The following is a 20,646-nucleotide window of genomic DNA, read 5'->3' as shown; positions in this document are numbered from 1 at the left end:
ATGTTTAAGTCTCGTAATCAGAGGATTCAGATTCTGGAAGATCTTTGGTGCTGTTGCCTAAATATTTCTCTCTCACTGAAGCTGCTGTCATTTGTCTCCTAACTGCATAACCATCTGGATAACGATCACTCTGCGCAGACGACCTTGTGAGGTAATTCTAATTCTTTTCTGGCATATCGGCGAAGCGTCGCGCCCTCAGGCTGCATACGCATTTCTGTTTTTCCGTCTGTTCCACCATCTCTCTAAATGGGACAGAACTAGAGGATCTGTTTGACCTTCGCAAAGTTTAAGAGCATCGGGGGAAAATGCACCCGTAGAAGAAGACAAAGTTAGCAATTTCTTCTTTTTTTTTTTTTGCAGATTTCACCTTTTAAGGCCCGTACACACCGGGATGAATATTCGCCAGGCGTTATTCGCCAGCGTTTTTCGCCACGTTTTTTGTGTTCACACCCAGGCGATTTTCGCTGACGGTGAGCCGAGCGAACATGCAATTTCATTCCCTGACATTACATGGCGCTTAATGTAAGCAGAAATACTCCTGTACACAAGGTGGCGCTGCGCAACTTTACGCTTCTTAAAGTCGCTTTTCCCTCAGAAGAAGAGAGCAAGTGTTTACGCGCTTGTCAGAATAATACAAAGAAAACATGAATATTTCAAGCATCAGTAGCTCCAACTGGTACTTGGTAAGGGGATATTTAAGAATGTCAGTCATTATTTCTTTGCGGCAGTGTTGACGCTACTTGGCGTCTATCTTCTTCGCTGGTATGTGTGCTCAGCAAGGCAGTTTTGTGTTTGAGCGCCCCCAAGTTGTGTTTTACTGTAACTTCAGAAGCTCCAGACACGTGAGCAAAAGCGCCGTTCTCATTGGTCGAATAGATTTCGACGCAACGCGTCGAAAAAAAAAAACGAACCCGAGGCGTTTTTTTTTTGACGCTTTGTCGCGTGGCGTTTTTTCGCGTCGGTGTGCACACTCTCATTGGTGTCCTTTGTTTAGTCACGAGGCGTTAAACGTCGGCGAAAATCGCCGGCGAAATTCGTCCCGGTGTGAACAGGCCTTTAGAGAGCATTTCCAGAACTTTTATGCAGATTCCTGCTCTTTCTCAAACAATGACATTGAGGTTTTTTCGGGTTTGGCTCCCTACTGCTTGGAGTTTTGTCAGAGCGGCGGCCTCATTCCCCGATGACCATAAAACCTGCTGCACTGCGTTCTGCTGACTGATCATAGCTGCTTTTTTGTGTCTAACGGGGACGGAGGGAGCCGGTCTGTGTCAGGCGAGCTCTGTGATTAAATGTCAGTTTGGATCGACTAGTTTTACCTTTAGATTTGGGTTTCATGTCACAAAAAAAGACACTTTAAATGAATCCGTGAAAATATCCTCCGGATCAAACTACTGGCTGTGACTCAAACCATTTGAAAGGTTTTTTGGAGGCTGGTAGTAGAGCTGATTCAACACCCAGCTGTGAAAATATCAGCAGCACATCACACAGTAGGAGCTGCTTCTGAAGTTTCTGTTGCCTGAGACAATAATTTGCTGCTGAGAAAACTAAAAACAACAGTCGGTCTCCGCAGTATCACATCTCTGCATGGATTGATTGAGATTCATGACCCACTTATGCAGTTGTGTCGGATTCTTCTTTTGAAGCTGCCATTTACAGTACTTTACTTGTGTTTCCATCAAAGTTTGATGAGTCAGTTTACAGTTGTTACCAAAAAAGTTAAAAAAAAAACCTCAAATATCAATCAAATCTTTATATCAAAAACTTTTTCAAATACGTTTGTTGTTTGTTTACTTTGCTTGCTTAGGGGTTTCCATGTCGTGGTTGTCTTTCTGATGCATGTTGCAGTTTTTTGCTGCAAGTTGTAGTTTATGCTGTTTGTTGCAGTTTTTGCTTTTATCATTTTGCTGTTGCGTTTTTTTTTTTGCAGTTTTTGTCACTTTTTGCAGTTTCTGATGTTATAGTTGTTGCTGGATGTTGCAGTCATTGCTGCATTTTGCATTTTGCAATTTTTGTTGCAGTTATTCCTGAATGTTGGAAGTTTTTTTGGGGCGTTTTTGCTGCATGTTGCAGTTTCTGCTGTTGCGTTTTAGTATTTCCTGTTTCTGCAAGCTTTGCGGGAGGACAATGGCCAAAGCTTCTCAGTCTGCATTAGCTGTGGCTGCGTTGGCCATATGGAGGATGTTTGTATCTTTTATCAAATATTAATAGATTTTTCTGGTCCCTATATCAAGACGGTCTATTTTTGCCACCCTTTTTACTGTGCGCCTTTGAAGCAGAACACAAATGCTTTTCACGCAGGATGCTATTATAGTTGTACTTTTAAGTGGGTCACAGTGTTTGATTTGGATTGGCTCCTCTGTGTCTGATGGAAACCGGAGGACTGAATGAAGTTAGCTTGATAAAATGTGTATTCTTGAATATTTCTTATGAGTGGAGCTGCCAACTTCCCCTCCCTTTGATTTGGAGCCATTCTGTCAGTTCTCATGTCCCAGCAGTGCAGTTATTTTTAACAAAGTGTTTCTGAAGTTTGTATCTGTGCATTAAATATTTATCTTTTAGGTTATATGGATTCTGTTATTTTGAAAGATTTTAGCATTTAGAGAAGCCACCAATCTGAAGTTTTCATTCTTTCTGCTTTAGCAGGGAAATGTGTGAAAATCACAATTTCTTAAGGATCTTCAGGTACTTACTTAATAAGTCAGAAGTGCTGCGGAAACGACTGAGCGCAGCAGGACAGTAGGGTGTTTCAGCCCAGTCTATGAAATTAAAAGGATGGGACATAAAGGAAAGAAGAACAAAGAGATATCTTAATGACTGAAAAACTTTTGGAAAGGCCTCAGGAATAACGGTAATCCAGGAATTAATTACTAGCAAAAAGCAACTAGTCACATAAAAATAACTAAATGTTACAAAGACCAAATATGTTCAGAATTCGAATGCTGCGCCATGGAGAGCCTCGCCCAATTAGAAGCTTTGGAAAATTAGGAAAATATATGTAAATGTTCAGGAGAAAAAAATATAAAACTTCTCACTCTGACAGAGTCAGAACTAAACAAGGGGAATCAGCGTTTCAATTTTCTGCAGCTAAAATCTGGAACAGCCTCCCTGAAGGCGTAAGACAGGCCTCTTCTGTGTTCATGTTCAAATCTAGACTTAAAACATTTCTGTTCAGCCGTGTATATGACTGAAAGGTCCTATCTGCACTTTTCTTTCCTTTCCTTCCTTTATTTTTAAATCAATTTTCAAATTTTTTTTTCTTTTCTTTTAAAGTAAATTTTACGTTGATTATTTCTATGATGTATTGTGATTTTAATGCATTTTTCTGTTTTGTGAAGCACCTTGAATTACTTTGTGTACGAATTGTGCTATACAAATAAACTTGCCTTGCCTTAAAATTAGAGCAGGAGAGAAAAAACCATGGACTAGAAAAGAAAGGAAGTTTTGGAAGAATTTAGAGAGCAGGATAAAGTGTTGAGCAGGATGTTCCTGCAGTGTCCTGAAGTGTCCAAAAGTTCAATTTTCCTCTCTTGAAGATACAAAAACACCAGGAAGAATTTAGAAATGAAAAAGTCAGTGAAATAATGTCAGTGAAAGGCTGCTGGATGGGATTGGATTTACTCAGGATTTGAATTACAGCTTTGTTTCTATTTACATCACTAATCCTAAATTAGAGAAACTTTCTGTTGGCTGATGGAGTTTCCTGAGTAAAATGGACAATGTTACACTCATGCTATTTTCATTTGTGTCATTTGAACACAATGACTGGGTTGATGGGGTTCATGGCTCCTTTTGTTTTTGCTTTTAATTTGAAAATAATTGCAGTGCAAAAATATAATGCAGTCGTCTGCAAATAACCGCAGCAGTGGTCATTTTGCAGGATGAAATCAAAGCTTGAAACATTGTTGCAATAAAAAAACAACAATACTTCTTGTTGTGATTGTTTAGTTTTTGTCTGTGCTCTGAAACCTGCCAATAGGAATCTTCCTGTTTCTGCAACATATTTATAGTTACTAGAAATGTTCAGAAAATGCTTGTTATTTGAAAGATGCACATGCATGTGAACATATATTCACACCAGGCTTGATAAAGAACTAACATAACTAGAGTTAAAGTACTCCAAAAAGTTTTAGTACTCTGGCAAAAACTTCTCATGTTTCTCCTTTTGTTGCATTTTCTTGTTTTTTTTCCTGTTTTTCTCAATAGAAATAAAAAAATTCTTTAGGTTTTTTCATTTAAAAAAAATAAATGTTTTGTTTCAATTTTTTATCCAAAGGTTGAGTAATTTTTATGTGCATTTTATAATATATAAAAGTATATTTTCTCTCTTGAAAAATTGCTATTTTCTAAAGTTTTCAAACCCTAACAGTGTTGACCTAGTTTCCGTTCTCTTTTGTGATTGTCACTTGATCATCTGAGCCCCAGATTTAAGGGTGGAATCATGAATTTTAATGTTGCATAAAAGCTCTGATGGCAGGTTGGAGAATGACTCATGGAATGACTAAGGGGAAAAACAAACGTCCTACTTTCTCCGTGTTTGGAGCAGAAAGATTTTACAGAAGCATAGCGGGAATGCTCGGCCACACTTATTCATGCTCTAAATAAACTTTCCCTTGTTTGTCAGAAAAAGATCCTTTTTGTTCCAGATCTAAAACCTGAGGAAAGAAGACTGAAGGATTCTAAAAACCTCTCAAAACCTTCCGAATCCTTCATAAATGACAGTTTTTTTCTGATGGACTTTGCTTTCCTGGAGTCTTTTGGCCTGAAGACCACGTGCTTCTCTCAGCTCCCCCCTTTTTACTGATTCATCGCATTCTAATTAGTACTCGGGTAACCTGCCCCCCCCCGATAGAGATGCCTCCTCCAGAGTCCTCAGGACTTCCACATTCAGTCTCGAATTATTTAAAACTCACAATTGTATATTGCAACATTTGCCTGCATGTGTTGTTGCACATACATGGCTAAAAATGATACTTTCAGAAAAAACACACACACACACACACACTTTTCCAAGTCATTTTCTGGCCAGTTGAAGAAGACTGATTTGCGATTTGGCTCCAAGCTGCTGTGAAATAACGCAGACATCTGTGCAGAGGACTGACATGCCATTTTGCAAAGATCCTGTTTGGTTCCGGTGCCAGGCTGCCTCTTCAGAATGCCGGCAGCGTTTTCCGGCAGAGGCGGGGGGCGGGTGCCGGGAGGGGGGTGGATTGACAGCACTTACATCCTTCCCGTCCTTCTTCTGTTTTCTGTTAAACGGCCCGTATGCAGATGAAAAAGGACATTATTCCCATCGCTGGTGCCAACAGTTTGCATAGTTTCTGCTGTGATTTAATTCTTAAAATGATTGTTTTTTATTTTATTTTCAAGTCAAAAGAGAATGTGTCAGTTTATGAAACCATGAAATGTGTGTTTTAAATCTCTTTCTATCTATCTACCGGTATCTGTCTCTCTCTATCTCTCTATATCTTTATCTATGCGGCACACACTTTGCTGTCTGTTATTTCTTTAAACATAAAAAAAATCCTTTTTAAAAACAGGATAAAAAAATCCTTTATCAATTTCATCTGAGAACTACAGTAAACTTGACTGAGTGCAATGTCATCCATAGAAAATGGTTTTCTTCTGAATCCAACCAGACGAGGTCAATTCAGTGGTCGTTTTACGCGATATGGATGCCGTCTTGTTGGAGCCAGCCAGACATCGCCAGTCAAGTCGTGATTGGATCGAAGTCGATCTGAGTCAGTTTCTATGGCAACCACTCTCTCCAAACAGGAGTGAGCTTGTTGGAAGGCCACACCCCTACCCCTTGAAAGTGGGAATCTGTTAATCAAACGTTTTGAAGGTTGGACGTGGGGGCCAGCAGGCTCCACCTACTTTTATTGAGGCATCTGATTGGTCGGTCTGAAATGGACGAACTGCGCGTGCTGCTCAACAAAAACGGAGACTTTTCCACTTCCTGTGTTTTGTGTTTTACGGAGACGTGGCTGTGCGACTCCATACCGGACGCTGCACTAGAGCTTCGGGGATTCCAGCTGCACCGAGCGGACAGATGCACGAAGCTTTCCGGCAAAACGAAAGGAGGTGGAATATGTTTCTACATCAACAGCGGCTGGTGCAGCGATGTTTCAAAAGTTTCTCAACTCTGTTCTCCGGACCTAGAGACCTTCATCATCAACTGCAAGCCTTTCTACTCCCCCCGTGAGTTCTCCTCATTCTTCCTCGTCGGCGTTTACATCCCACCGCAGGGCGACGTGCGCGCCGCTCAGCGAGCGCTGGCTGAGGAGATTCTGAGCGTAGAACGGACAAACCCAGACGCCTTAGTCATTGTCCTGGGAGACTTTAATAAAGCCAATCTATCATCTGAACTCCCCAAATATAAACAGTTTATTAAATGTCCGACCAGAGAGGGAAAGGTACTAGACCGCTGCTACACCACCATCAGCGGTGCTTATCGTGCCGTTCCCCGTGCTGCTCTGGGCCTGTCGGACCACATCATGGTGCATCTGATTCCAGCCTACAAGCAGAAATTAAAGCTCTGCAAGCCGGCTGTGAGGACCTGCAAGAAATGGACAAGCGAAGCTGTGGAGGAACTTCAGGAGTGTCTGGACTGCACAGACTGGGACGTTTTCAGGTCTGCCACCAACAGCTTGGATGAGTACACAGACACTGTGACGTCTTACATCAACTTCTGTGAGGACAGCGTCATTCCAACACGCACCAGGGTGAGCTACAACAACGACAAACCCTGGTTCACAGCAAAGCTCAGACAGCTGAGGTCAGAGAAAGAAGCTGCATTCAGAAGTGGGGACAGAGACAAACACAAAGAGGCCAAGCACAGATTTAGCAAGGAGGTGAGGAAAGCTAAATCAGCCCATGGTGTGAGAATGGAACAGCAATTCTCAGCCAACGACTCTGCTTCTGTCTGGAAAGGGCTCAAGACAATCACCAACTACAAGCCCAGAGCCCCCCATTGTCTGAACGACCTGCGTCTGGCCAATGACCTGAATAAATTCTACTGCCGCTTCGAGCAGACAGCAGGCAGCCCCATCACATTCCCCCCCCAGCCATTGTCCAGCAACATCCTTTCCCCCCCACAACCCCTCCTGACCCATCCACACAGCTTCACACCTCAGCGCCCCCCCCCCCCCCCCCCTCTCCATCACAGAGGGAGATGTAAACAAACTTTTTAAACGGCTGAACACCCGCAAAGCTGCGGGCCCGGACTCTGTCTCCCCCTCCACCCTGAAGCACTGTGCCAACCAGCTGTCTCCAGTGTTCACAGACATCTTCAACACCTCACTGGAGTCCTGTCATGTGCCAGCCTGCTTCAAATCCTCAGTCATCATCCCTGTCCCCAAAAAGCCCAGAATTACAGGACTGAATGACTACAGACCCGTTGCCCTGACCTCTGTAGTTATGAAGTCCTTTGAGCGCCTCATCCTCTCCTACCTCAAAGACATCACAGACCCCCTTCTGGACCCCCTGCAATTTGCCTACAGAGCCAACAGATCGGTAGACGATGCTGTAAACATGGCCCTCAACTTCATCCTCCAGCATCTGGACTGTCCAGGATCCTACGCCAGGATCCTGTTTGTAGACTTCAGCTCCGCGTTCAACACAATAGTTCCATCCCTGCTCCATGACAAACTCTCCCAGCTGAATGTGCCTGACTCCACCTGCAGGTGGATCACAGACTTCCTGACGGACAGACAGCAGTATGTGAGGCTGGGGAAACTCGTCTCAGATACTCGGACCACAAGCACCGTATCCCCCCAGGGCTGTGTCCTTTCACCCCTGTTACTCTCCCTGTACACAAACAGCTGCACAGCTGGTCACCTGTCTGTCAAACTCCTGAAGTTTGCTGACGACACCACACTCATCGGCCTCATCTCTGACGGAGATGAGTCGGCCTACAGGAGTGAGATAGCCAGGCTGGTGTCATGGTGCAGCGCTAACAACCTGGAGCTTAATGCTCTAAAGACAGTGGAGATGACAGTGGACTTCAGGAAGGCCCCAGCCCCCCTCCCCCCTGTCATCCTCTGTGACTCCCCGGTGACCTCTGTGGAGTCCTTCTGCTTCCTGGGAACCATCATAAGCCAGGACCTCAAGTGGGAGCAGAACATCAGCTCAATCACTAAGAAGGCTCAGCAGAGGATGTACTTCCTGAGGCAGCTGAAGAAGTTTCACCTCCCTGAAAAGATGCTGGTAAACTTCTACACTGCCATCATTGAATCCACCCTCACGTCCTCCATCACAGTCTGGTTCGCTGCGGCCACGGCCAGAGACAAGGCCAAGCTGCAACGCGTCATCCACTCAGCAGAAAAGGTGATCGGCTGCCACCTCCCGTCTCTCCAGGAGCTGCACATCTCCAGGACCCGGAGACGGGCAGCCAGGATTGTAGCCGACCCCTCTCACCCAGGACATGAACTCTTTCGGCCCCCCCCTCTGGCAAGAGGCTCCGGTCCATCAGGACCAGGACCTCGCGCCACAAGAACAGCTTCTTCCCCACTGCAGTCAGCCTGTTGAACAGTACCCGAACCCCCCCCAGCTGACCCCCCCCCCCCCCACCAAAGGACTATCGCTGCTACTTACAGACCATCCCAGCCCACCTGTGCTCCCACCTTACTCAACTGTATATAGTGTGTTGTTGTGTTAATTTAATTTTTTAACTTATTTTAATTGTACCATACACCAAGACAAATTCCTCGTTTTGTAAAGTGCGCTCTACTGAACCTGGCAATAAAACCTATTCTGATTCTGATTCTGATTCTATAACGTGAAAAGAACATAATGGGAAGTGGTTAAAAACGGGTGTCAGAGAAAGAACGGTTATTCTGACCAACAGAATGACTGAGTAACAGCTCTTTATTTCTCTATAGAAGTCTATGGGATTTTGGCTTCTTGGAGCCACTTCCTGTTTGGAACGCCAGGGGGGAGGAGTCCAGTTCTCATTTATAGTCAGTAAGACACTGTCTTAATGAAATTCAGCTTTAAAGTCCCTAAGGTAAACAGATGTTCTAAAGTTCATCTCCTTCCATTTATCCTGGAGGTTCTGTCGTCTGCCTTTTCCGTGGCGGGCCTCACTTTCCACTTTTCTGGTCATTTTAAGCGTTTGAACACAAACATTGTTAAAGGGAGTTTAGGAATCGTGTTGTTTCGCCGTTTGGTTCAGAAAATAAACGGGATGGAGGGGAGCACAGGGGTGCACCTCCTCTTTTCTGCCTCCTCTTGTGATGCTTTCACAGCGCATGTCAGGGAGGACAGGGAATAATGTGTCGGTGCTATTTATAGGAACTGTTGCTGTTAAGAAAAAAGAAAAAACCACCACATCTCTATCTCCTAGCCCCTCCACTCATCTGCTCACCCCCGCCTGCTGAAACAAAGGGAAGCATCCCTCCCTTTTCTGCTCACCTCCGTTTGACCAGCCCTGTTATCACCCCGTCATCTGTCGCTCCGCTCATCCGCCCCAACTATTGTTCGCATCCACTTAGCAGAGATGCATGATTTATGTCTACCTCGGAGGGGCGCATCAGTCAGGAGTTGGTGAGGGGGGGGCGTTGACAGGCAGCCGAGCTCCGTGCCGAGCATCTCAAGTTGGTTTTAGAGTTTTCCTGCTCGTTTTCTTAGGTCTGAATTCATCGTTTTAGGAGGAAGACGGCAGCATTTGTTGTCATTTTGCACACAAACTGAAAGCTTGTTTACATTTTTCTCCCGACATAACACGTTCATTCGGATTTGAGACAGATGTAAATTTCCTGAAGAATTCAAGCCAAAGCTGTGGATGTGGATGACGTCTTCTGTCGGTCGACTCTTGTGAGCGTGACTCAGCTGCCTGACAACTGCTCGACGAAGAAACGCCTAGAGTGGGACAAAATAGGAGAGCTGGTCGATTCTGCAGGTTGACCCACTTGAAAATCTAAGAGAGGGGTCAGTAGGTTTTTAATACGCTCTTGTGGCATTTTTCTGACGATGGACATATATTAAGAAAATTAAGCTTAAAATAACATTTTTTTTAATTTAAATCGTTGATGTTTGTAAAGAGATCATATTTGTGACGTAGAAAATCCGCCGTTCTCCCTGCTCCACTCCATTCTGATGCATCCACTTCCATGACCTTCTTGGTCATTTTCTTCCAGTAGCTCGGTTACAGCTCAAGTGTTGAGCCTGACATTGATACAGACATTCAAAATTGGTCAGCGAAATATAAAGTTTGAATGAACGAAACTGACGAAGATTACAAAGAACACGACTTCCATAATTTCTGCCTGTGGTTGCTTTGCGCCGCCCTCGTAATTCCTGACCAATGAGTGAAGAGATCTTTAGTCAGATGGTTTAGTTAACAATATTTGCTTCAAAACAGAAATGTCTGGTAAAGTTTAGACCAAACACAAGGTTCAGGACTTGATCCAGACCAAAATTAAGCAAACTCGGTAAATTACGGTATTTTTTTTTAAATTTTCACTTTTTTGTGTGGTTTAGTATACAAGCATTTTTTTGTATACTAAACAAGAATTTTTTTCCTGCCTTATTTATACCAAAAAAACTCTGAAAATGTATCGAACCGAGCCCTTTGAAATTCTGAACCGAACCAAATTTAGATTTTAGTGTACCGTTACACCCCTAATATTCAACCTTATTGTGGCTCAAGTTTTTTTTTTTTTACATTTGGCCAAACTTTGCATCTCCTCCATAAGTTTAACAGCGACTAAACTGCGTCCACATGGAGTTTTCCAACCGTCCAATCTACTTTACACAGTTTTCTACTTATTTTGGGGTTTTGCACATCTCCTGTGTGATATGGAATTTACAATAAAACTCTTTTATTTCTGTAGTTTCTGTGGTTTGGGTAAAATTCACTTTTAGACTTTTTATCTGTTCAATTTGAGAACTTAGATCTTTTTTTTTAACATTAAGTGTAAAACCTGATTTTAAACTGTTGCATATAAAAATTCTTATTTATATAAGTAAAAAGGCCAAATGTTTCTATCTCTTTTAACATAAAAGCTATGAATATGAATGATCATCAGAGCTTTCAGTTGTTTGTTGCTTGTATCTGTCATAGTAAAACTGTTCCCAAACAAAGCTGACTCAGTGTCGCCCCTGCGCTTTGCCTGTCAATAATCTCTATTTTCAGAAAACAAGCAGCACATTTCCACATGCTAACATCTGGAGGTGTGATTTCCGGATGTTTGCTCTCTGCATCAAGTTCTTCTCAGACTCCCAGATGTGCCCCTCGTCACATCAGAAAGATGCATCAGAACCGCCCACGATACCTCCTTTAATGGATTTGAATATTGATGCTTTTTATGGCTTTATTATTGGTTGAATGGTATAAAGTATTCAACCCATTGTTTTCCCTGTTTCTCTTTATCGTTTTAAAGAACTTACCTGTGTGGGGGTGTGGCCTGCTCCCATGATAGATCTGCCTATCAGACTTTATTGTTGTTCGCTGCACACTGTTTCCAGATTTCTTTGCCTCCCGTCTGTGAGAACCTCCAGCTAAATGACCAAATAATTGCTAAATCTCTAACACAGATTTTGTTAACAAGTGAAATAAAACATTTAAACAGGGTTCCTCAAACATCCTGGATTGTGTCTGAATTCCTTCACCACCTACTACATAGTGCTCTATATTGTGCGTTTGCCATTTTGTAATGCTGTTTGAATCTAAAATTCCAAAATCGAGTGCTCTGGAAATTTCCCAGAAGTCTCTGTGAAAAAGCGGTGTGCGTCGATGCTCACTAGATCGGCGAATATAGACCACAATGCATTGTGTCAGAACATTTTTAAATGTATTTTATTAATAGACCATCAATGTTTTTCACTTCGGAAGACAGTGGACTCATAATTGTTGCAAAACGCTCATATCAATGAGATTTTAACTTCATGAAATCGATGACGTCATATCCACCGTTTAAAAAAAAAGAAAAAAGGAGTGAGCGTGATGTCCGAAGTGCTTTTAAAATTCAGGGCACTACATAGTCCTACATTATATCGATTTTAGTAGTTAGGGAGTAGTATGCGAATTCGGACAGAGCCCACGTCTTGTTACTCGTTTATTGGTTCTGTTTCAGTCCTGATTAGGATCGGTTCTGTTGTGTGTGTAGTCTCTCCTGGTGCACTTCAACTGGGTTACGGCCGTTTTAAACGTTACTTCCGTCTGTCTTTGGCCCAGTTTTGAGCATTAACCCACTGGAGGAATGATAATACTGGGCGGTTAAACGTCCGTCTGGATTGACAGGAAAACTTCATATGTAGTAGCTGACGGTCCTCTTTCACAGCTGCCTAACCATTCAATATTAGCTGTCCCCTCTGTGCCGCCCTCACCAATTATTGAGACAGAAATTGCACTGGAGTGCAACACCTGATATGAGGAGCAAAACTGCTTATATAGAAAAGACTGAGCGAGACAGTAACGGAATACAATGCTGCAGCTGCTGACATTAGACTATTGTCCTTCACCTTCAACATTTTTCTTCTTTCTTAGCTTAGTGTTAAGCTTGCATTTTAGACTAGAAATCCAATTTTCCCCTCTGCTTTGACTGTGACTTCTCTCTAACGTTTGTTGCTCTTGATGTAAAAGAAAAAGTATTTTCTACTAATTCTCCACTGAGTTATTCACTGGATATCAAAAGAAAACATTCAGACTCTGTGTAGATCTTAGTCATTCTGGTCTTCTGCTGCCATCTTGTGGTTTATGATGTTGTTGGTTACTTTTTGAAATATTTTTCTCATCATTAAATATCCTCTGCAGACTGCTGGAGGGTGATTAGCAGACCTGGCAACATTTCTAAAAAGCAGAGCAACTTTCATGCATTATAATGGAATTCCATAAACAGAACTTGTTTCTGTCTTTTCACAGCATGCAGACCAATGACCGTCTTCGTTTGATTTTGCAATTCTGCCTGCAGCGGTTCACCCCAGCCTGAGCCAGAATGGCATCAACCATCTGATACGTCAGGAAGACATGACGTCTCACCTGGAGGAGGTGGAGGAGTCTGTGGACGTCGAACCCGTGCTGCGGGACGACAACAGCCCGGGCTTCCGGGACATCAGCCCCTCCGTGTACCGCCGGCGCTCCCCGCCGCACCGCTCCGTCTCTGAGTCGGAGCTCACCAGAGTAAGAGCCGCTCCACCAAAAGAGGAAAAATTCCTCACTGAAAATGTGTGGGCTGTTTGGAAACTGAAAAAGAACAAACATTTTTTGAAAAACTTTGTCAACATAATTTAGAATAGTTTTGTTATTTGTTTGGAAAAAAAATCCATTTCTGTTTCAATCCATTGCTGTGTATGATGTTACCACTAAGAGGCGCCAGAGCCTGCATCATTCCATGTCAGTGCATGGTAGAGGGAGGTTGAACATCATAGCAAGCATTTAATGTTTTATGTCCAAGAAAAATGGTGGTGGACTTTGCGAAGAGGATGGAAATGGCTGTAGTCAACACTTACTTCCAGAAGAGAGAGGAACATAGAGTGACATACCGAAGTGGAGGTAGGAGTACTCAGGTGGACTACATCCTATGTAGACGAGGTCATTTGAGAGAGGTTAATGACTGCAAAGTGGTGGTAGGAGAGAGTGTAGCCAGACAGCACCGCATGGTGGTGTGTAAGATGACTCCGGAGGTCAGGAAGAAGAAGAGAGGGAAAACAGAAAAGAAGACCAAGTGGTGGAAGCTACAGAATGAAGAAACTTGTGAGGAATTTAGGCAGAAGTTGAGACAGGTCCTGTGTGGTCAGGATGAGCTTCCAGATGACTGGGAAACTACAGCAGAGATTATCAGGGAAACAGGTAGGAAGGTGCTAGGTGTGTCATCTGGAAAGAGGAAAGACGGTAAAGACACTTGGTGGTGGAATGAGGAAGTACAGGAATGCGTCCAGAGGAAGAGGTTGTCTAAAAGGAAGTGGGATGTAGAAAGGACTGAGGAAGGTAGACAGGAGTACAAGGAAGCGCAGCGTAGAGTGAAGAGAGAGGTGGCAAAGGCCAAACAGAAAGCTTACGATGAGCTATTTGACAGGTTAGACACAAAGGAAGGAGAAAAGGACTTGTTCAGGCTAGCCAGACAGAGAGACAGAGATGGGAAGGACGTGCAACAGATAAGGGTGATTAAGGACAGAGACGGAAAGGTGCTAACAACCCAGGAGAGTGTACAGAAAAGATGGAAGGAGTATTTTGAGGAGCTGATGAACGTGGAAAATGACAGGGAAAGAAGGGAGGAAGATGTGGTTGTTGTAGAGCAGGAAGTAGCAGAGATTGGAAAGGATGAGGTTAGGAAGGCTCTGAAAAGGATGAAGAGCGGAAAGGCCGTTGGTCCTGATGACGTATCTGTGGAGGTATGGAAGTGCTTAGGAGAGACAGCAGTGGAATTTCTAACGAGGTTGTTCAATAGGATTCTAGAGAGTGAGAAGATGCCTGAGGAATGGAGGAGAAGCGTTCTGGTTCCGATCTTTAAGAACAAGGGTGACACGCAGAACTGCAGCAACTATAGAGGAATAAAGTTGATGAGCCACACAATGAAGCTGTGGGAAAGAGTAGTGGAAGCCAGGCTTAGGAAAGAGGTGGAGATCTGTGAGCAGCAGTATGGTTTCATGCCCCGTAAGAGCACCACTGATGCCATTTTTGCTTTGAGAATGTTGATGGAAAAGTACAGAGAAGGTCAGAAGGAGCTGCATTGTGTGTTCGTAGATTTAGAGAAGGCGTATGACAGGGTGCCGAGGGAGGAGCTGTGGTACTGTATGAGGTCGTCTGGAGTGGCAGAGAAGTATGTCAGAGTAGTTCAGGACATGTATGAGAGAAGTATGACGGTGGTGAGATGTGCTGTAGGTCAGACAGAGGAGTTCAAGGTGGAGGTGGGACTACACCAAGGATCAGCTTTGAGTCCTTTTTTGTTTGCTATGCTGATGGACAGGCTGACAGACGAGGTAAGACAGGAATCTCCCTGGACAATGATGTTTGCGGATGACATTGTAATTTGCAGTGAGAGTAGAGAGCAGGTGGAGGAACAGCTAGAGAGGTGGAGGTTTGCTCTGGAAAGAAGAGGCATGAAGGTCAGTCATAGTAAGACAGAATACATGTGTCTGAACGACAGGGATCAAGGTAGAAGCGTTAGGTTACAGGGGGCTGAGGTGAAGAAGGTTCAGGAGTTTAAGTACTTGGGGTCAACAGTTCAGTGTGATGGGGAGTGTGGAAAAGAGGTGAAGAGGCGAGTGCAGGCAGGTTGGAGCGGGTGGAGGAAAGTGTAAGGAGTGTTGTGTGACAGAAGAGTGTCAGCAAGACTCAAAGGAAAGGTGTACAAGACAGTGGTGAGACCAGCTCTGCTCTATGGGTTAGAGACGGTAGCAGTGAGACAGAGACAAGAGGCTGAGATGGAGGTAGCGGAGATGAAGATGTTGAGGTTGTCCTTAGGAGTGACCAGGTTGGACAGGATAAGGAACGAGTACATCAGAGGGACGGCTCATGTTGCCTGTGTTAGCGACAAAGTCAGAGAAGCCAGACTAAGATGGTTTGGACATGTTCAGAGGAGGGATAGTGGATATATTGGTAGAAGGATGTTGGAGATGGAGCTGCCTGGCAGGAGGGCAAGAGGACGGCCAAAGAGGAGATACATGGATGTCTTGACAGAGGACATGAAGTTGGCTAATGTTAGGATAGAAGATGTTCATGATAGAATGAGGTGGAAAAGGATGATTCGCTGTGGCGACCCCTGATGGGAAAAGCCGAAAGAGAAAGATTTTTAATAATGTGTGCAGCTTTTTAACCTTTGTGCTATCCTAGGCACTTTGGGGTCATCTAGACCCTACTAAACAGAGCTCTGAACCTTTTTTCTTCAATGATTTGTGATCTTCACTGGTGTCCATGGATTACATGAAATCCTCTTCACCTTCATCCACCTTTGTCATGGTATGGAGAACACGTCCATGGAAGGATCGGGTCATCTGGACCCCATTGGATAGCACAAGGGTTAAGCAAACTGAGCACATCAAAAAAGAGAATGATAGGACGCTTGCAGTCACGAACTCAGGAAATAACTGAGTTTTTTTGTGGGGCATTATTTTAGGTATAAAAGTTTAGCGTTTGTATATTTTGAGCGACACAAAATCCAGGAATTATGAGGATTTTTACCTTCAGCTAAATTAGATTTTGACAGATTGTCATGACTAGGAGGCGAAGCAGACCCAGATGCTGGAACCCGGAAGGAAAACACAGGTAAGTTAGATGGTAAGTAATTGGTTTTATTTAGTAGCCTGATTAGTGACGTGGCTGGAGGTCCTGGCGTGATTAGGTTTACTTGGCGAAGCAGGAGATCTTGGCGTTGGATGAATTCGTGGCTTGACTGGAGGACTTGACGTTGAAGGAATTTATACTTTTGGTCATTTTTTACTACATTGAATCTTAGTCTTGTGTTGAAGTGTGTGGTTTAACGTTCTTTGAAATTTTAAGGGAAATGCTGCAATTGCATATGTAAGGAGGTTTCAGGGCATTTGGTGGCTGGACAATGTCCGTCTGTGAAGTAACTGCCCGGACGTTTGGAGCGGGAATCGGATGCTGTGATTCCAAGTATGGGCTGAAGGAAGTAGGCGGGCTCCTCTGTCGGCCAATCTCTAGCGTCCAGAGGCGGAGATTCGGCCGCCATGATGTTTTCAGGAGGAGGGACTCTAACCACATCTTTAAAGGGCCATGGTTTGGAAGAAGCGTGGTCCCCAGACAAGCTGCATGTAAATTTCAATCTAACTTCTTACGTTTTGCAGGAATTGGATTTGGGCACCCAGATCAATCTGTTTTATTTTGTTTAGAGCTCTTTGTTAGGGACAATAAATACTCTTAATTTTATTCCGTTCGCATTTTCTGGTCATTCTCCCGACTTTAAGAACACGCATGGAAGAAATCTCAAAGCGACAGATTTCTTCATTCCTTCAACGTAAACAGGACTCGTAGCGTGACTGGAGGTCCTGACGTCATTAGAGTTCTTGGCGTAGCAGGAGGTCTTGACATGAACAAGATACGTGGCATGACTGGAGATCCTGACATGACTGGAGGTCTTGATGCGACTTTCGGCTTCTTAGGAATGTCAGGAACGTAGCGGCTGCTTGTGGAGACATCTGACTCAGGTGACCACTTTTGAATGAATGTCCTGAGGCAGGAGAGCAAAAGTTAGTGAGAGGCAAAAACCATGGGAGCAAGACATTAGCACAGGAGACCAGATTAAGCACCATAAGGGGCAACGAACTGGCGATGAATGCTTGTGAAGAATCCTCTTAAGTAGAGGCAGGTGATGAGGTAAGTGGTCACAGCTGGGATGAGTCAGGAGCAGAGCAGAGCAGAGAGGGGAGGGGGAGGAGAGACTGACAGAGGCACCATGACACAGATATCCTTAAAAATGATTAAAAACTAAAGCATAAAAACTAGAAATGATTCGAGACGTTGTATTAGCTGTTTTAAGGCTTCTTCTTAGTATTCTCGTGTACTTACTGTTTGTCTTCCTCCTCTTTGAGTTCTATTTCACATTTAGATAATTTTTAAGGACATATTTTTTTATTAAATTCTATTTCTTATTGATCTTTGATCATTAGGAATTCCTCAATGAAGTAAAACGCATCGAACACAACTGTTTTATGTCCAAGAAAAAGCATTCACTGCTCTGTGTTGCAAATATTCTTTGAAAATAGTTAAAAAATGTCATTTCTTTAGAACAGCACAGTAGGCACACTTATGCATTTCACCAGGTGAATGCCTAAAAGCCAACCTTCTCCATGATGTACTGCTCTCTGTCGGCTCAGATTTGAATCTTCAAATGCTGTTTGTCATAATTTAAATAAAATTTAGTTATTCAATTTAGAAATAACTACATATATAACTTTATACCTAAATATATTTTACAGCTCAACTCTTCTGCCAAATATGTCTACTTAGTGCTTAAGAAAAAAAGTTTTTCCCCCCATCTCGTCTGTTTCGGTCTTCATCTGGAGTTGTCCTCAACCACGGCGTTGACACAGAACAAAGTGGCGGGCTGTTGTTGAGAGCCCTCGTTCTGGTTTTTGATAACAGATCAAAGGAGCCATCATCAGTGGTGCAGAATAATTCCTCACTTCCCAACCAGAAATTGCCTGTGGTGAGAGGAGACGGGAGTGATTGCCTTTGATGCGCACACATTCTCGTGTTCTCCTCTGCCTGTGTAAAAGCTGGGATGATTAGATCTCAGTCAAAGAAAGTGGACAGACTTTTGAGTCAGACATCAATTCTGACAAATCCACTTCCTTTAGCTTATTTTTTTCTTTCTCTTCTCCTCTGTAAATGTCAGGGAGCAGGAAGCAAAGACATTTTCTGTAACAACTCAAGAGTCTTTTCAGTAAATTGGTAGATTGTCTGTTGTTGGGCTGCAGAAAATTAGGAAAACGTCCAATTTGAATCATCTGCGTTTAATGGTCCAATGATGGGATGAATTTAAATACGTCTTTGCCAATTTTCGGAAGGAGAGCTTCCCTGTTCAGAGCCTAAGAGAAACTAGAAGTTCCAAAAGGGATTTATACTCATCTTTCACTTTTATATTACAAGTTCAGTAAATATTTGTGAGTTGTTACAAATCTGTAGGAGCTTTTTTGTGACAATTGACCCTGTTGGGATTGAACGTCCTCATATTTGAGCAGAAATTCAATCCATCAAACACATTTAGGATCTGATGCCATAAAGCAAAAGGGCTCGGTACCAAAAGCGAGTTTGTCAATCAAAATGGTAATGGGTTCCCCCCACAGCTTTATGAAGTGTGAAACTTAGCTCATCAAAGGAAATGGAAGACTTTTTGGGTTAATTTATCACGTTTTAACTTTTTTTTAAAGACCAACTCTGATGAAAATTGTATTTTTAACACGTTCTTGTGAGATTTTTCTCATGATGCAGGCCAAATATAAAGAAATTTAAGCTTAAAAATTGCATTTCTGAGTCTTCAAAACGTTGTGGATCAGGAGCTGATGGAAAAAATGCAGTTTGAAAAAGATTGTAGAAAATACGCTGGACGGGCCGCAAGCCGCAACGATTTGAAAATTGACCAAAAGATGATTAAACCTAGAATGGTATTATTTGGATTGGACAACCAATGTGTCAAGTAATACTTTATTCATTTTATTAGTGGTAAACGTGAAGGAAAACTATGGTAACACAGTTAATTAACCTAAAAATTGTCTATTACTATCGGTGTCAAATCATCACATTAATAACTATTCATTAATTACAACAATTTTTATTGCGTTAATCTCATTTTTAACATGTTCCCATTGTGATCTTCTCAAGTTTAAAAAGCAGTTGTCTAGCTGTTTACTTGCATGAACATTTTCCTCAGTGCACGTCTTGTGTCTCTGTACGCACCATGCTGCTGCTGTTACATCGTTAATATGCGACGAGGTGTTCGTTATCATAAATGAATGGGGTACGTGGAGGGCTGATCACATGGGGCGCTAAACTATGGAGTAAGGCATGTCAACATACGCTTTTGGATTACTCAGAAAAGTCCTTCTACTGTTTTTATGTGTTAGACCTGATGTTTTGGTCTTGTCCCCCCCCCTAATTGTTTGAGATTAAAAATAATCTCCTTGCTGGTGAACAATTAAAAACGGTTGGAAACGTGTTATGTAAAGAAATTTTCATAAAGTTGTAATTTGATCTTTAACTGTGCCACAATGTCACAAATTTAAAGTAAAATACCTCAAAATGAGGCTATTTACAGCATTTTTCCCTAACCTTTATTTAATCAGGTGAGTTATTAAAATGTTATTATTTACAATAACCACCTGGGATTATTAGGTTCAATTAAAAATGAATTAATTAGAATAATTAGTTATGAAATTGAAAATCCTCACTATTCGCTACTTGGTGCACTCTATGGGACGTTTGCCATTTTTTTGTGGTCTCTCTGAATCTGCAATTCCAAAATCCAGTTCCCCTTTGAATTTCCCAGAAGTCTTTGCGGTAAACCAGTGTGCATTGATGCTCACTGGATTGCCGAATCAAATTCAAACGGTTTGTCGTTTTGAAAAAAATGTGCGGGAATTTATTGTTTATAAATCAACTACGTAAAATGACAACGTAAAATGTTCGTATGTATTTGATTTTTACTTTTGCAAATGGGGCATACCATATTTGCCGTATTCAAGAAAAAAAAAGTAAGCACATGTCTGAACTGCACTAAAAACCAGGGAACTGGCTATTAGTTTAACGGATATTCTTTTAGGTCTTCTTTGTGTTTTCTGAATTGTTCTGTCTGTTCTGTCCTTTCTGCAATGATGCTTAACGTCGGTGTAAACATTACTCAACTTACTCCAAGTTTAAAATTGAAATTCTTCACTTTTTTTTCAACAAAGTTTTGTAATCAGATGGACTCCAGTGGAGCTTCTCATCCTCAAAGGATTATGTCTCTTAAAATTCCTAAAATCTGATTTAATCTCAGAGATTATTTATCTACAATCCCTCTTTCTACCCACACACTGCAGTGATGCGGCGTCATTAACCACATCATTCACACGCGTCTCCGTCTTGCAGCGAAGCCCATCTTAATAGTGGTTGGTGCTGTTATGCAGAGTCCTGTCACGTGATCTGATGGTGTTCAACATCATTGAATTCTAACCACTTAAAAAAGAAACCAATCCTCTGCAGTTTGA

The 20,646-nt window shown here is 42.6% G+C and overlaps 1 protein-coding gene across 8 annotated transcripts in view; it reads left to right on the top strand.

Moving 5' to 3' along the window:
• samd12 (sterile alpha motif domain containing 12) overlaps positions 1 to 20,646 on the top strand; it is a 142,725-nt gene that overhangs the window by 10,387 nt on the left and 111,692 nt on the right. For 5 of the 8 annotated variants that reach the window (XR_013659183.1, XR_013659185.1, XR_013659184.1 and 2 more), the window contains one exon: positions 12,912 to 13,120. Coding sequence is in view for 3 of the 8 variants with exons in the window: in XM_023959628.2 (XP_023815396.1) it covers positions 12,912 to 13,120 (209 nt within the window). In the remaining 5 variants the exon portion in view is untranslated. Of the gene's footprint in view, positions 1 to 12,862; positions 13,121 to 20,646 lie in introns of all 8 variants that reach the window. The other 3 variants (XR_013659186.1, XR_013659187.1, XM_078955445.1) reach the window with 1 other exon arrangement.

This window comes from Oryzias latipes, chromosome 11 (genome assembly GCF_053564925.1).
Source record: "Oryzias latipes strain Hd-rR chromosome 11, Olatipes_Hd-rR_3.1".
NCBI lineage: Eukaryota > Metazoa > Chordata > Actinopteri > Beloniformes > Adrianichthyidae > Oryzias > Oryzias latipes.
The sequence above is the reverse complement of the archived record's forward strand: the minus strand, read 5'-3'. Positions and strand labels throughout refer to the sequence as shown.